The sequence below is a fragment of the Apteryx mantelli genome, chromosome 15, assembly GCF_036417845.1.
Source record: "Apteryx mantelli isolate bAptMan1 chromosome 15, bAptMan1.hap1, whole genome shotgun sequence".
Lineage (NCBI taxonomy): Eukaryota > Metazoa > Chordata > Aves > Apterygiformes > Apterygidae > Apteryx > Apteryx mantelli.
Genome location: NC_089992.1, coordinates 7,038,245 through 7,052,005, shown reverse-complemented (window position 1 = coordinate 7,052,005; position 13,761 = coordinate 7,038,245). Strand labels below are relative to the sequence as shown.

General features: G+C 42.8%; 1 protein-coding gene across 1 annotated transcript in view; it reads left to right on the top strand.

Moving 5' to 3' along the window:
- Nucleotides 1–13,761, top strand: part of MCTP2 (multiple C2 and transmembrane domain containing 2) — a 108,508-nt gene that overhangs the window by 51,904 nt on the left and 42,843 nt on the right. Inside the window, exons 14-17 of the mRNA XM_067305253.1 lie at nt 368–470; nt 8,837–8,938; nt 10,283–10,357; nt 11,157–11,276. Coding sequence (XP_067161354.1) covers nt 368–470; nt 8,837–8,938; nt 10,283–10,357; nt 11,157–11,276 — 400 coding nt within the window. The remainder of the gene's footprint in view (nt 1–367; nt 471–8,836; nt 8,939–10,282; nt 10,358–11,156; nt 11,277–13,761) is intronic.

Below are 13,761 nucleotides of genomic sequence, written 5' to 3'. Positions count from 1 at the left end.
ACATTGTTTTTCACATGTACTTATTGTCCTGAACTCCAGTTTTAAATTTACCTCTCGACCTCTCCCAATCACCAGCTACCTCTTGTTGAGAGCCTAGTTCTACATTGTTATAATCAACATCAACACACAAAAAATGTCACTCTCTAGCAGTTGTTATTTTCTTCACCTAGTTATGTGACTGAAACTTGAGGGGAAAGCTTGGGGAATACCCATCATTTGATTCAATTTTTTGGAATTTAATTAAATGCTCGTTTTATACTCCAAGGTAATGCAAACTTAATTAGTAAAACAGTATTCTCAGATCTTTGTGGAGGAGACTCTGTGCATGTATATAGAACATTATTTGTGTGTGTGTGTTTCATTCCAGCCCTATTAAAGATATTCATGACGTTCTCGAAGTGACAGTGTTTGATGAAGATGGAGATAAACCCCCTGATTTTCTTGGAAAAGTTGCCATCCCTTTGCTGTCTGTAAGTTACATTTGCTATGTATATCATTCCAACATTGATGGTTTCACTGGGAACAAGTTGCGTTTCTTTTCTCCATAGTACAAAGCAACACAGATTTAGAGATAAACGGGTTTTGTGACGTATATATGTCTTAGCTGGCAGTGTTTATAGTCCTCCGTAGTGCAGCAAACCTTCCCAACCCATTTTAGGACGAATTTGGTTGATTGGAAAGAAAGTTGTAGAAGCGTCTGTACTTCATCAGTACTGTAGGCTGTGCAAGTCCGAAAACATAACTGAGTTGTTCTGTATGTTTCCACACCATCTTCTGAAGGTAACGTTTTAAATATGTCTTTGTTCTGTCTTGCTTCTTTTTACTCCAAGAAAGTAATTGCACATCACAGTAGGATTGACTAGAGATAGCTGTTGTTATTGGCACAGCTGAATAAAATTACCTAAAAGGGGTGTTTTCCACTCCATAGTGCTTTTAAAGACTGGTGGCTTTTGTTCTGTAAACAAGTATGTGAAGAGTGAGCGCTACCATGGGAGTGTAAAATCAAAACTGGAAACAAAGCAAGCTCAGGGGAAAGTGGTTGCTCTGGAGATTAAGGAGAGTTGAAGCTTTTTCAGAAATGGCCAAAAAAGGCCAAGCTAAAGAGAGGGGAACATAAAAGGGTCATTAAAAGACATTAATAGAGAAATGGAGAAAAGCAGCTTTGTGCTTGGTGAGACTGATTTAAATTGGAACAAGGCAAGTAATAATAGAATAAGTAAACCAGATCAAGAGGATGTAAACAGCTCCATGTGTGCATATGCAGTATCGCAAAAGATTTAGGTAACTTTTGCAGTAAAGCTTGGGAATAACTTTCTAAGCCAGTGGCTTTTATGAAACCAATTAGCAGTTGGAGCTAGAAGCCTCACGGGACCCTCACGTTCATATCACTGAAATCGTGTTAAGCACGTGTTTAAGCACGGGGATTTCCTTGAGTTTGGAGGCACTGACATTTTTCAGTTGGCTCCCTATATGGTAGCGATGCTGTGATGTATTTATGCAGTGAATACAGTGTTGAGCCCTGTATGAACATTAATACTTGTGATGTATAACATGATTCGGGTAATACATGCATGTGGGTAGCATGAAGCTTTAGGTAATGCATAGTGTGATGCTGCGGGTTGTAGCTCTCAAATAGACAGCCTGTGAATTCCAGTTGAAATTACAGAGCGCAAAATTGCTGTATGGTTTTGAAACATCCCTGTGAATGTGTATTCCCCTCTGCCAGAAAGGCTGTGGCCCACCTCTCTCATAGTTAGGGCCAAAGTTTCTTTGAGTCTTAGTGGTGGCTAGTGAGGGAAAGGCAATATTGAAATATGGGCCTCAAAGATATGGGAATGACGGGAGGTTTCTAGGGGGAGAGCACAGATTTCATTTGATCAAAGCGGGCCCTATAAGCTCCACAGTCAGCTGGAAAATTTATGGACATGCTTTAGGTAAGGGACCAATCAAGATCAGAGAGGGGATGTTGAACTGCAAGGATTTGGTGTTTCCAAATAAATAACAAACTTCTCAGAGAACTCTTGAACCGGCTGAGGATATGATCCCAGACTAAAGAATGCTTTATAGTGGTAAAGAAATAGGGTAATGTGCTCTGGTTTTGTTATTATTGTGTTTAAACATGTGTATTTCTTGAGGATGCAAGTTAAAAGCAATGTGGCTTCAGAAACTCTGCAGGCGAGTGTGTGTGTTTTCATCCACCCCTTGCTCTTTGCTAGTTATACTGGAGTCCAGCACATGTGCGCCCCTGCAATTTTGAGAATAAGGTATGGCTAAACTATGGGAGAGCTTGAGGGGTAAGGACTAGGCTTTTGGCACCAGACATCTTCCACTCAAGAAGCAATCCTGGGCAGAGATTCTGCACCAGCCCAGTACACCAAGAGACCTGGCTGTGGGCAGTTTTGGGAGTCAGCCTGGATAAAATAAATGATAAAATTTCTGTTTTGAGACTCTGTAGAACAGTCTGAGTCTCCAACGGGAGAAGCCTGTCCAGTTCAGTGACATACATATATGCATACTTGTGTGTGTGATATGAGCATAACGGTGTTAGAATTGCTGTGTGTTTTGCCGTCCTCTTCCCCCCGTGGTTGTGACTCCGAGTCCTTTTTGAAGCTGAGGATATTTTAGATTGTCTATTTTAGCGGCCTGAGTTGTTGATACATCCATTTTTAGAACAATATTAAAGTCAGCTTTGCATGGAGAATGATTTGATGTTTACAGGGAGGAAAAACTCTTAACATCTTTTATTCCATTTTTGATCACTTTGTTAATTTTTCCCAAAGTCCTCATCTCTCTGATGTTACTGGAAGAGAATGGCTAGAGCAGCTGCTCTCCTGCAGATCCAGCGCTTGCCAAATGGTCTGCATGATCGGCAGCAGGCTGTGTGGGCTCACAGTGAGAAGATGTTAGATTTGGATTTTCTGTTGATTTTATAGGCAGTTGTCAAGTATCCCTTAGGAAGCATGTAACAAGGCAGAGGAGGGGAGTGCATGTGTGTGGTAATGTCCAAACTCGATTCAGTGTCGGCTTTTTGTCCAAGGTTTGAGACAAAAAAATAAAAACTGTTTATGCTTTCCCTTGCCAACTGATCTTCTTTCCCTTCCAAACTTTTCCTGCCTCCTATTTCAGGCAAATCTAATATAAATATAATCCTCTCGGCTTCTGATTAAAAAACATTTTGCACCTATTAACTTAGTCTGTTCAGAGAGAGAACTGCAGTTTTCTAAGCTTTTTTCCTTGAAATAGGAATTTCAATCTATGTTGTCATTTTGACTATAAATTTGAATGTATCCTTTGAACTATTTAGATAAATATGTTCAAAGGGAACAACAGTTAGTTACAGTCTCAAGGACACCTCACAAACCCCACAGATTTAATTTCTCACAGGTAATCAGGCCTAATTCTTGATTTGCATTAAATTCCCATCTGAAAATAAAAGTGCATTTGCCATTTTATCCTGTTAAGTTAAAAATGCACAAGTTTGCCTTGTGATCTGTCAGCATGTGAGCTAAGTTTACTTCAGGAATTGTTTATGGATGACTAAGTTCTCTTCTCAGTTAAAAATTGCCTTGAATAAAGTATATGTTGGAAGGATATGAAAAGTTCAGTTAATTGGAGAATTTTCATTTAAATGTGTCCAGCAGTCTTGCAGTGGCATTTTGCAAACGTGTATGCCTTTATCATGATGACTACGCATTAACATGAATGCCCCAAAATTCACAAACAATGAAATTGGACTCATGCTTTCCATTCACCCTTGACTGCAATCTAGGCTTTTTGCACCCCCCAAATAAGAAATACAAACAAAATGGGGGAGCACAAGTAGTTTTAAAATGTCAGACACTGAATAAATCTGAAAACTTCACATTGATTTTGATACCATTACACTGCATTTGGTATTTTCTCTGTTTTGCAGGTAGTTTGGGCGGGTGGGTGGAGGGAGAGTTGTGAATTGTCTTTTGTCGCCCTCCATCAGGAGGATGAAAAACAAATCCAGAGCTTGCAGTTTAACCCTAACTTCCTCTGTGTCAGCCAGCCCATCAGGTTTTTTCTCCTGCTCCTCTTTACGTCAACTGCTCCTCGCCTCCTATAAGGAATATACAACAGAGACCTCTTCTCAAATACTCTGTATAGCCACATTCGCAGAAGTCGCATTTAAACTGGAAAAGGTGCTGATTAGAGCTATCAGGCTATTCAGGAAAATGGAGCACTGTCTTACCAAAAGAAGCAGGCCCTTGTACTGGAAACTGAAGAAGATCCTGGGAAATGGAGAAGTAGGGCAAAAACTTCACTGCTTCAAGAAAGGAGCTGGATAGGTTTAGAAGTTTTGTGGGTTTGGGGGAACTTGAACTAATTATCAAAGAAGCCCCTTCCATTTCTGTATTACTTTGTGGCCTAGATCTTACAAAAAGCAGCCCTATTTCTCTTGGTAAGGGTCTGTCTGTCTTGTTTTGCTTCAGGAGACGCCTGTCTCCTAGGAGGTTGCCAGTTATTAGAGACATGGGAGTATATAATATGCTCCAGTGAATCTGAAAGCAAAGCATAACAAAAATCTTCAGGCAGAAAGACCTCTGAATGAAGTGTTGTATCATAGAAAGGAATGTTCTTATCCGTAGCATTATCAGCTCGGAGTAGACTTCAGCTGCACCCTTTTTCCAGCAAACAGGAAGAGGTCTATGAATTATTTTCAAGTACCAAGCAAAGTCAGTGTCTAACAATACAGCAAAAACAACTAATACGACTTTCGCAAGCTTAATTATCTAAAGCATGGCCCGGATTCGGGGAACAGGCACCTGACAACTGAGATTACTTAGCACTTGACCATAAGTGGACAGACTTTTGTGGGAGCAAGCTGGAGAGTTTGAGAGCAGGGAAAATGCTACAATTACGCAACAGAGGCAGCTGTCAAGTGGAATTTCTGTTCTGATTTTTACCCTCTCATGAACCAGAAATATTGGAAGAGGAAAAAAGTCTCTTCCGTTAAAAACTGACACCTTTCTGAAATGAGAGTCTCCCCAGACCACCCACCGCTCACTGAAACTGATATTAACAGGACTGTGTTTTCCTGAGGACCTGCCTCGCATCCTGCCATCTGTGGCTTGTGCCCCCAGGGCTTTCGGTCCTCACAGGCTGCCTTCACGCCATCAACTCCATCTTCATTTGGTCTTTCGATGTTGGCCCTCTGCCAAGAATCCAAATTTCTGCCCTGCTTTGGATGCCACCGAAGTTTGTTAAAAGGGAAACTTGGGGGGCAAACAGTTTGGGATGAAGGAATGGACGTTTCTTATAGCATAAAAGCTAATCAGGATATAATACAAGGCTGAGGAGAAACAAAAAAAAAAATTATTCTTGTCCATGTGGATTAAATATGTGGCTGGCTGTCATCTTTTCCTGTGGAAATATGCCCTTTGATAGGGTAGGTATATGTCTATTAGAAGACATCTTTATGTTATGTAGGGCAAACGGTATGACATTGTGCATCAGCAATGAGCTCAGGCAGGAATATCAGGGGTCCCGACTGCTTTAGATGGATTACCCTTGGAGAGTGGCCATTACCCTTTCCACACGTCGCGGGTGTTGATGTACAGAGGTTTAACCCAGCATTGTTCTGTCAGGTCATCAATATATGACATTGAATCTGCATCAAAGCTGGTTACAGAGTGAAGTTTTCTTAAAATCAATGTAAAAAAAAACCCCCACACTAAACCATATTTCTTTGAGACAAGAGCAATGAAAAAACACCCTTTGCTGCGTAAGGGTCCTGTCTTCTCAGTGTTTTGTGTCATATCAATCTCGGCTTTTGCGATTTCATTAAAATTCCCAAGCGGTCAGAAGGTTGTTGCTTAATAGATTTAGCATTGGCTGGCTACATCAATACTGCGTTTAGTCACATTTGTTTTACCGGGGACATCTGTGAGAAGAGTTTAGCAAATATATTCATTCATTTGAAAGGAACTTGGCGCACCTTGAGCCTTGACTGCACTGCAGTCCTGTGTACCTGACCATTTCCTTCCCAACGGTAACGTAAGTTAATGCTCTGCTAGATGTTGCCTCCGCAGGTCAGGCTACTTTGTTCCCAAAGAATTTTAGCATTTTCTCCAAAAGATATATTTTCCTAGCGTGGTCCCGTATGCAGAAAGGATTGTGGTAGGGAAGTAGGTGTGAACTGTTCTGTGAAAACATGATATTTTGTCCTTTTGTGTTGATTCAGAACAGGGAAATGCTTCAACTCTCAGAAATTCTCATAGGATGAAAATCCTGGGGGTTTTTTTTTGGTTTTCCCCCTGTGTTTTTCTGACCTTGCTAAATGAAATAAGTCGGTAGGGTAGGTATTACTGTCCTCATGTTAATCACCTTGTTAGGGGCAGTATTGGTCAGTGACTAAGCTCTGGTATGTTGTATGCTATTAGCATGTTTACAGAGAATGCGGGCATTAATATTCAATAGGCTATGAAACAGCATCAATAAAGGAATCATATTGATTATTTCTCTTCAAGGACCACACCTGCGGACATTTTCACAATTAATTTGAATATATATGTAAGAGACTGAAAGACCATTCCTTTCCTTTACATTTCACGTAAATATATGTGTAAACATTCATGGATAAAATAGCCTTTTTTGACACTGCTATCAGGAATATTCATTGAGGGAAATCCATGTGAGATCAGGTACCTCGCAAAAGGTGTTTGGGTGGCAGAATGATTAGATTTCTTTCAACATTTAGGTTCAGCCTAGGACCCCAGGCCAGCCTGCAACATCTGTTCACCTTTTCCATAGCTGCAGAGAGCATTTAAGCGGTGTTTGTGAACAGCAGAGATTGGGGAAAAATATCCAGAGAGGAAAAAGAAATAGATCCAAAATTAAAATTAGTATGACTGGCCATCTCTAGAGAGGGGAAAGCATTGAGCAGAATCTGAACTCTGAGGAGGAGAAAAACTGTGACCCAAGAAAAACATACACTGAAAATGTAGTGTATTAAAAGCTGTTTTGGATGTTTTCTTCTGGGCACAGTTGAGACATGCCCCTGATATAATCTCCTTGCAGTCATGTGCATTAGAATTACCCCATAGCTTTTGTTGAACCGCACTGGGTTAGCATGTTGCCAAAATTGTGAGATTTTTGTTTGACTTTTTTTTCAAGGTTTCTTTTTTTTATCCAAATGAAAAGGCAGTGGAGAAATGCCATTTTATAGCCAGTTGTTCTTTTCTCTGTGCCTTCCCCCCCCTCCCCCCCGCCGGAAGAAGTTGAATGTTTAGTCTTGGGCTGAGTTATAATTGCACATCTTTTACTAGAAAAGTCGGTCAGAATTGAAGGTGCCAAATAAAGCTGACTGTAAACCTCCTGGGTAGCTCTTCTGTTTTGGGGCTTCAGATTATTTGAGGTTGGTGGTCTACAAAGCAGACTTCTGCCTGCTGCCTTCTTGGGAGCCGCAGTGTCCTTTGCACCCAACTCAGAGCCCTCTTCTTCTCATCTCTCCTGTAGTGGAAGCAGAGGCGGTTCAGGATTGGTTTAGTGCTGTGTCTTCTATTATTATTATTATTTGAGGGGAAGAAAACCCACGTATGATTGCATAACCCCCAGCATCCTGTTGAGCAAAGCTTTGGATGAGAACATTAACAAAAACTGGAGTTCCTGTCTGGACACCACTGAGGATGCAAACTTGGACTTTATGAGGGCTCTCTTCCCTTTTAACTGTTGGCCGGGAAAGCCATCTACCCTTGGCGAGCTCTTTGGTACAGAAAGGGTGGAGCAACATTGGGAAGTCAAGTGACCTTTCCCTTGTCATGTGAAATCACTTGGTTCCCATTATGCCTTTTTTTTCCTCCTTATTCCTTTCTCCCATGGTTTATATGAGCGCCTCTTCTAAATGCCACAGCAGCGATAGCCATCTTAAATATGGTTGCAATTTCATGCCCCCAAATTTCCTCTGTTATCTTTAATCTTTGATCATTACAGTCCCTGAATGTAGCTTTTTGGTAAGCTGCAGTTTTTTTATGTTACTGCTGTTTAGAATTAACTGGTCTGCTTCCTAAAAAGCCAAATGTTTAATCAATACATATCCTACTGTGTATAATAAATACATTTCTGCCATCACTTTCTGAAGAGAGAATGCTTTTGATTTGAGCCAAATAGTTTACAAAATGGTGAGGGAAGGTTTTTTTTTTTTTTTTTTTAATAGATGTTTAGTGTGATAGGGCCAACCGGCAGATTAGAGCATAGAAACAGCATTGAAATACTGGGAGGTTGGACAGGGGGAGTTTTTTTACATGAATTAGTTTATTTTGAACATTTGTTACATTAACACACATTGTAATTAAGCTGATTAATTTCTCTGGATTCTGTTTGTTTCCTGGGTAATAATTTGACAACCTTTCAATAAACTAAGCATTAAGAAGTGGGTTCATGTATTGGAGTGTGCAATAGGTAGGTAAGTTGTTGCTATGGCTCTTTTCCTAAACTTTGGAAGAAAAAATCCATTTTAAACCCGTAATAACAGCGGCTGATTACTTCCCATCAACTCACTGGCTTCCAGGGCAGAATTTTCAAACTGGTTATTGCTTGCACTGCTCTACGGTAAAGTACAAGGTCTGTAAATTAAAGTTGGACCATAAGAGATTTAATCTGCAATTTTATAGGTCTCTAATCCAATGGTCATTTTGTATTTCAAGCTTTGAGTATATTGTCAGGGTTTGGGAAGGTTGTTTTTTGTGTGTGTGTGTTTGGGATATTTATTTATTTGCTTTTAGTGTCTTTTTAAATTATATTGTGAATTGCAGCAGGGGAAATATTGATGCTTTTTTTTTTTTTAATCCATCCCCTCCCCCCACACCTATAGATTAGAAATGGTAAACAAAGTTGTTACACACTGAAGAATAAAGACTTGGAATGTGCTTCAAAAGGAGTAATTTACTTGGAGCTGGATGTCCTATTTAATCCCGTAAGTTGAAATGTTTTCTCTTTGCTTATCCTTTCTGTAAGAAATCGGGAATGCCTGAACCTGCAAGGGCTGGGAGGGGGCTGATCCTTTAAGCACGGGGACCAAACTGGAAAGGTCCTAACCTAAATGCACCTGGCTGTGGAGGGTTGCACCTTCATGCTTTTCGTAAGGGAGTGTTGGCGCAACGGTCCGTCCAGGTGGATGAGATGATGCAAAGGCAGCTTGGGACCGATGGTGACCATGGATGTCTTGGGAAGGACGTATGGATTATTGTCCACAAGGCCTTCATTTGGGACAGCCAAAAAAAAGAGTTAATTTTTAGATTATTATACATTATTTTTAACACCTACTTCCTCCCAAAAAAGCTGACCCACGATGTTCTCCTCGCAGGGTGTTGACAGGAAAATTAATGAGGCATGCACACGGTGCGCTTAGCTTCTAGGTGGCTGAGTCAGTCGCAATTGTTTATGCCCTACAGTCCTTTACCGAGTTAAATCCTGTTTATTAAGGCCATCGTGGGCTGTAAGGCAGCTCCGTTCGTGCTGGCTCGGTGGTGCGGCGAGGCTGGTGACCGTTCCCGCTTAGGGCAGCGGCGCACGGGGATGGCTTGGTGGTGGAGTCGCGAGGGCTGGAGGGGGCAGCTGCTTCCCCCTGTGCTCAGAGGAGCCGGCCCGGCACTGTCGGACATGCAGAGAGGCTTCGGAGGGCTGCAGCCACCCCGTGTCCACGTCCACGAGGAGCCGCGGCTCCCCAGCACGGAGGGGCTGCCTGGGGGGACGTCGCCAGCAAATCCGTAGGCATAAAGAAGCTTCCACCGGAGCCCCGGGCAGATATCAGTCCTCTTGCCTGTAGACTGGTGCTCAGGCCACCAAGCCATTCTTCCACCTAGAGTGAACATATGGGGTTATAAATATTTATTTCAATTACTCTGCAAGGCGTCCCACTGCTTTCGTTAGGTCCGTTCCTGAATGACTCTTCGGGGAGGTCAGCCTTACCCCGTTCAACCCCTGCATGTTCCTCCATGCTCCCATGGGTTGAGGGAAGAGGACAGCAGGTACCTGGTGCGACGGATCCGTGCGCTAAGGGCTTTGGCTGAGGTTAAGGAGGGTCTAGCTTGCACTGTGCTCTTCAAGCCATTAGATCAGGCTCTGGTCGCCGGCGGGGAATGAGACTTGTGCCAGGGTTGCGGGGAGTGTCGTGATGTACACCTAGCAACTCGTCATAAATCATTTAGAGACTCTACAGCGTGAAAGGTGCTGAAGCTCCCAATCAACAGTGGTGATGCAAAGCTGAAAGGTTAAAGCTAAAAGTACGTGATCTTTTTTTTATCTTTACTTTTTTTAGGTAAAAGCAAGCATTAGAACGTTCAAGCCACGAGAGAAGCGCTTCACGGAAGAGAACCGCAAATTTTCTAAAAAGGTAAAAGTTCGTCTTTGGACTGAGCGGTCACATTTGCTTTAGGAAGACTTTAGCTGGTGTAGGATGGCTCTAGGAACAAAACCTGTTTATGCATAGAAACACTGAACACGTGTAGATTCTTTGTTTTTTTCTGTATATATTTAAATGCTTGTTAACACAAAATTGTTTGCTGGTCTAGTTTGCATCAGTAGTTCTCCTTCGTGCTTCAGGGTGGGGAAAATGACACCCACAGATGTTGCACAGTTCACAGAACCTAAAACAAGAGTCAGATTTCTCTCTTCTGTAAGGAAGAAACCAGGTCTAAATTAGTTGCTTAAAAAGTCTGCAGCATTTTAGAACAATGGCCATTATCCTTTTGTAAATAAAGGCGTCCTGTAATGAGGCTGCAATTTTGTATTTAGTTCTATGGACTAATCCAAAACAGGTAGAGAAAAGGTTCTGTATTTGGATTAAATTCTATCTGCCCATTTTCCTGAGGCATTGCTATATTGTAAAAATTGAAGGGGAATAAGGGCAGGTTTCTGTTACTGTGTTATGTAGTTTTGGCATCAAAATTTGCTGTTTTTTTTTTTTTCTTCTTTTTCTGAGGGATAAGGAAAATGGTTCTGAAAGGTTTGGGTGTAATCAGAAAGCAGACAGGAGCTGGAGAGTATCTCTGAAATAGAAGCTTTATTTGTAATGTATGCCCTGGCATGCATTTGTAGCTTAAATTATCCCCGTTTCTGAAGCAGTAGTAGGATATTAGAGTATTTGATTAAACTCCTCTTCTCCTCCCCTCCTCCCACTCAATATTTATCAGATCTTATCAAGAAATGTTGATCGTGTGAAAAAAATCACCATGGCAATATGGAATACAATACAATTCCTTCGGAGCTGCTTTCTCTGGGAGTCCACGGTAAAGAGCGTGATAGCGTTTGTGGTAAGTGGATTTCTTCTTTATTGCATAAGGCTAAGGGATATAAGATCTCGAGTGACGCAGTGCCTTCCTCCCCGCCAGCCTAAAGCCACGTACCGTTCGCTGTCATTGGCGTCTTTGCGGCTGCACCGCGGCACGGCGCCCGGAATCCGAACTCGGGCCCGCGTTGTGCCGGGCGGGCGCGGAGATGAGGCCTTCGGGAGCAGCCTCTCTGCCGCCGGTGCAGGGATTTGCTGCGTCTCCGCAGGTCTGCGCCCGTTTTCTGTGGGCGCGATGCGGGCGTTTCACTGCGGTTTATCAACGTGCGCTGCTCCCGCTGCTACTGCAGGCTGTGCCGCGCGTCCTTATCGCCCGGAAGCGGCTCCGCTGGCGTTGCCTGTTGCAGATCTCTTCTCCTGATGTAATAATATGTTGCTTAAGGGGAAAAAAAAAAAGGTAGTAGTAAAGGAAAAAGGCTGCTCTGCGAGTTCTGCTGTGTTCTGAGAGCAAAAAGCCCGGTTCTCCACCTGCCTGTCCCACTTTTCAGCTCTCTCCTTTTTCCTCTTGGTAGCAAACACCCCATTTGCAGTTTTCTCATAACCCACTCAAGCACAAAAAGGTTTCGCCTGCTTTTTATTCTGCGGTGTGACATTTTCTTCATGCTTGAAATGTTTGGCATGCCATTAAAGGTTGCAAAATTGTTTTGTGGTGGTCCAGCATGGGGGGGGGGGGGGGGGGAGATAAAGAAAGTTCGAGTTGAGTGTTTATTAAGCAAAATAACAGCCACATCTCCGAGATTTCTAACCCTTTTACTGTTTGTGAACTGTAAGTTGCTTTAAGGCTCTTTTGAGGAAAACACTTCACAGTGTATTTGCTACAGATGAGTAAAGTGAGCCATCCCTGGTTGAAAGGAGCTCGGAGCAGAGACAGAGAAGCTGTCGTTCACCTGCAGTTTAGAAGGATGACTGGCAAGTGAGAGTAGAGAGGAAGAAAGGGTGTTTTCTGTGTATTTTTTTTTTTTTTTTGCTTTTGTTTGAAGCTTATTTAAATCATATTCAGAGCTCAGTGGTTCGAGAAATGGTGACTAGTGCCTTAAAGTATCTTTTCCACTGAAGAGCAGAGATGCTAATTGATATGTTCTTCCATAGGATGCATATGGGTATACTGAAAGGAAACCTAAATAAACTTCGCCTGGCCCTCAAGGCCTTAAGGTGATGGATTCCTTGGAAGAGGTGGAGCTGCTGTGCCCGAGCGTGCGTTTGCAGTAGTGGCGGTCGGAAATCCCTCTCCTTGTGCCGTGCGTAGGAGAGGAGGATGGCAGGTGCCTCGCTGATGCAGCTGAGAAGAGGAACGGTGTGGTTGTGCGGGCGAGAGGTGGAAAGGGAGGGACGTGCGGTCCCAGTGGCGACGTCCTGCCGTCGCTGCTCAGCAGGAATCTGAGCGCGTGCCGAGGAGGTTTGCTGAAGCAGGGACCAAAGCACTCGTGAAGTTGCGGCTGTTTTCTAGACTATGGAAAAGCTTAGCAATGCTTGTAAGCGATGATGAGGCAGAAATATAAGAAGGTGGGAGAGCGGGTTCACAGAAAAAGTGATTGATTCCTGGTAAAATGGACGGTGAGCACAAAGGTAGAAGGCTATAGGTTGCAGATCATTGGCATCTTTACTGTATCCCGTAATGCTACTGGCTTCCTAGCAGAAAGTGTGTAGTGGGAAAGGAAGAGAAATACATGAATACATGAATGCAAATAAGTGGTTTCCTCTACACATCAAAATCTAAGTCTGATTTTTCACGTGGAAACAATTCAGCTCCGGCACATGTGATGAAGAGCTAATTCTGTATCTCTCACTATTTCCAGTATGTGTGTTCTTGTTCTGAAAATATGCAAGCAGCCTGGTAGGTACAGCAAAAAAGCCCAAACCTGTGCATGTTATCCATTCTTAACAGGTTAAAAAAAAAAAAAAGGTAAATTAAAATAGCACGTTTGTAAAATCATCATTCCCCAGCAAGCAGCTTCTATATACCTTCCATCCCCAGCTTCGAATCAGCTGAGCCTGGTGCCATATTTATCCTCGCTAACAACCCACTTGTATCTGACGCTGAAAACCTGAGAGGAGGGCAAAATGTGCAAAGCTCCTTGAACATTTTTCAGCTGGGTTCTTGAAACCATAGCTGTTCAGGGGTAGCCTGGTAAATATATGGTTTTAAATACTAGCCAGGCCCCAAAACCTTAGAACGCCCTTCTCTCCCCAAAGGTGTTCCTTGGGCTGCTGGCAACGACGAAGCGTGGTTGTATTCTACGTGTTTCACCTAGTCTCATGGCAATAAGCCCAGAGAGCGTGTTCCTGATGACCTTGGTTTCCACCTACAGGTAGCCTGTGCCCCCCCTGCAAAGGGGGAATGGAGGGAGGGAAGAGGAGGGAGGAGGAAGACAGGCAGACAGTGCAATCATATGAGCCTTGTTTTCTTAAGCAACCAGGCTATAAACAGCCAGACAAAAGAAAATAAGTGA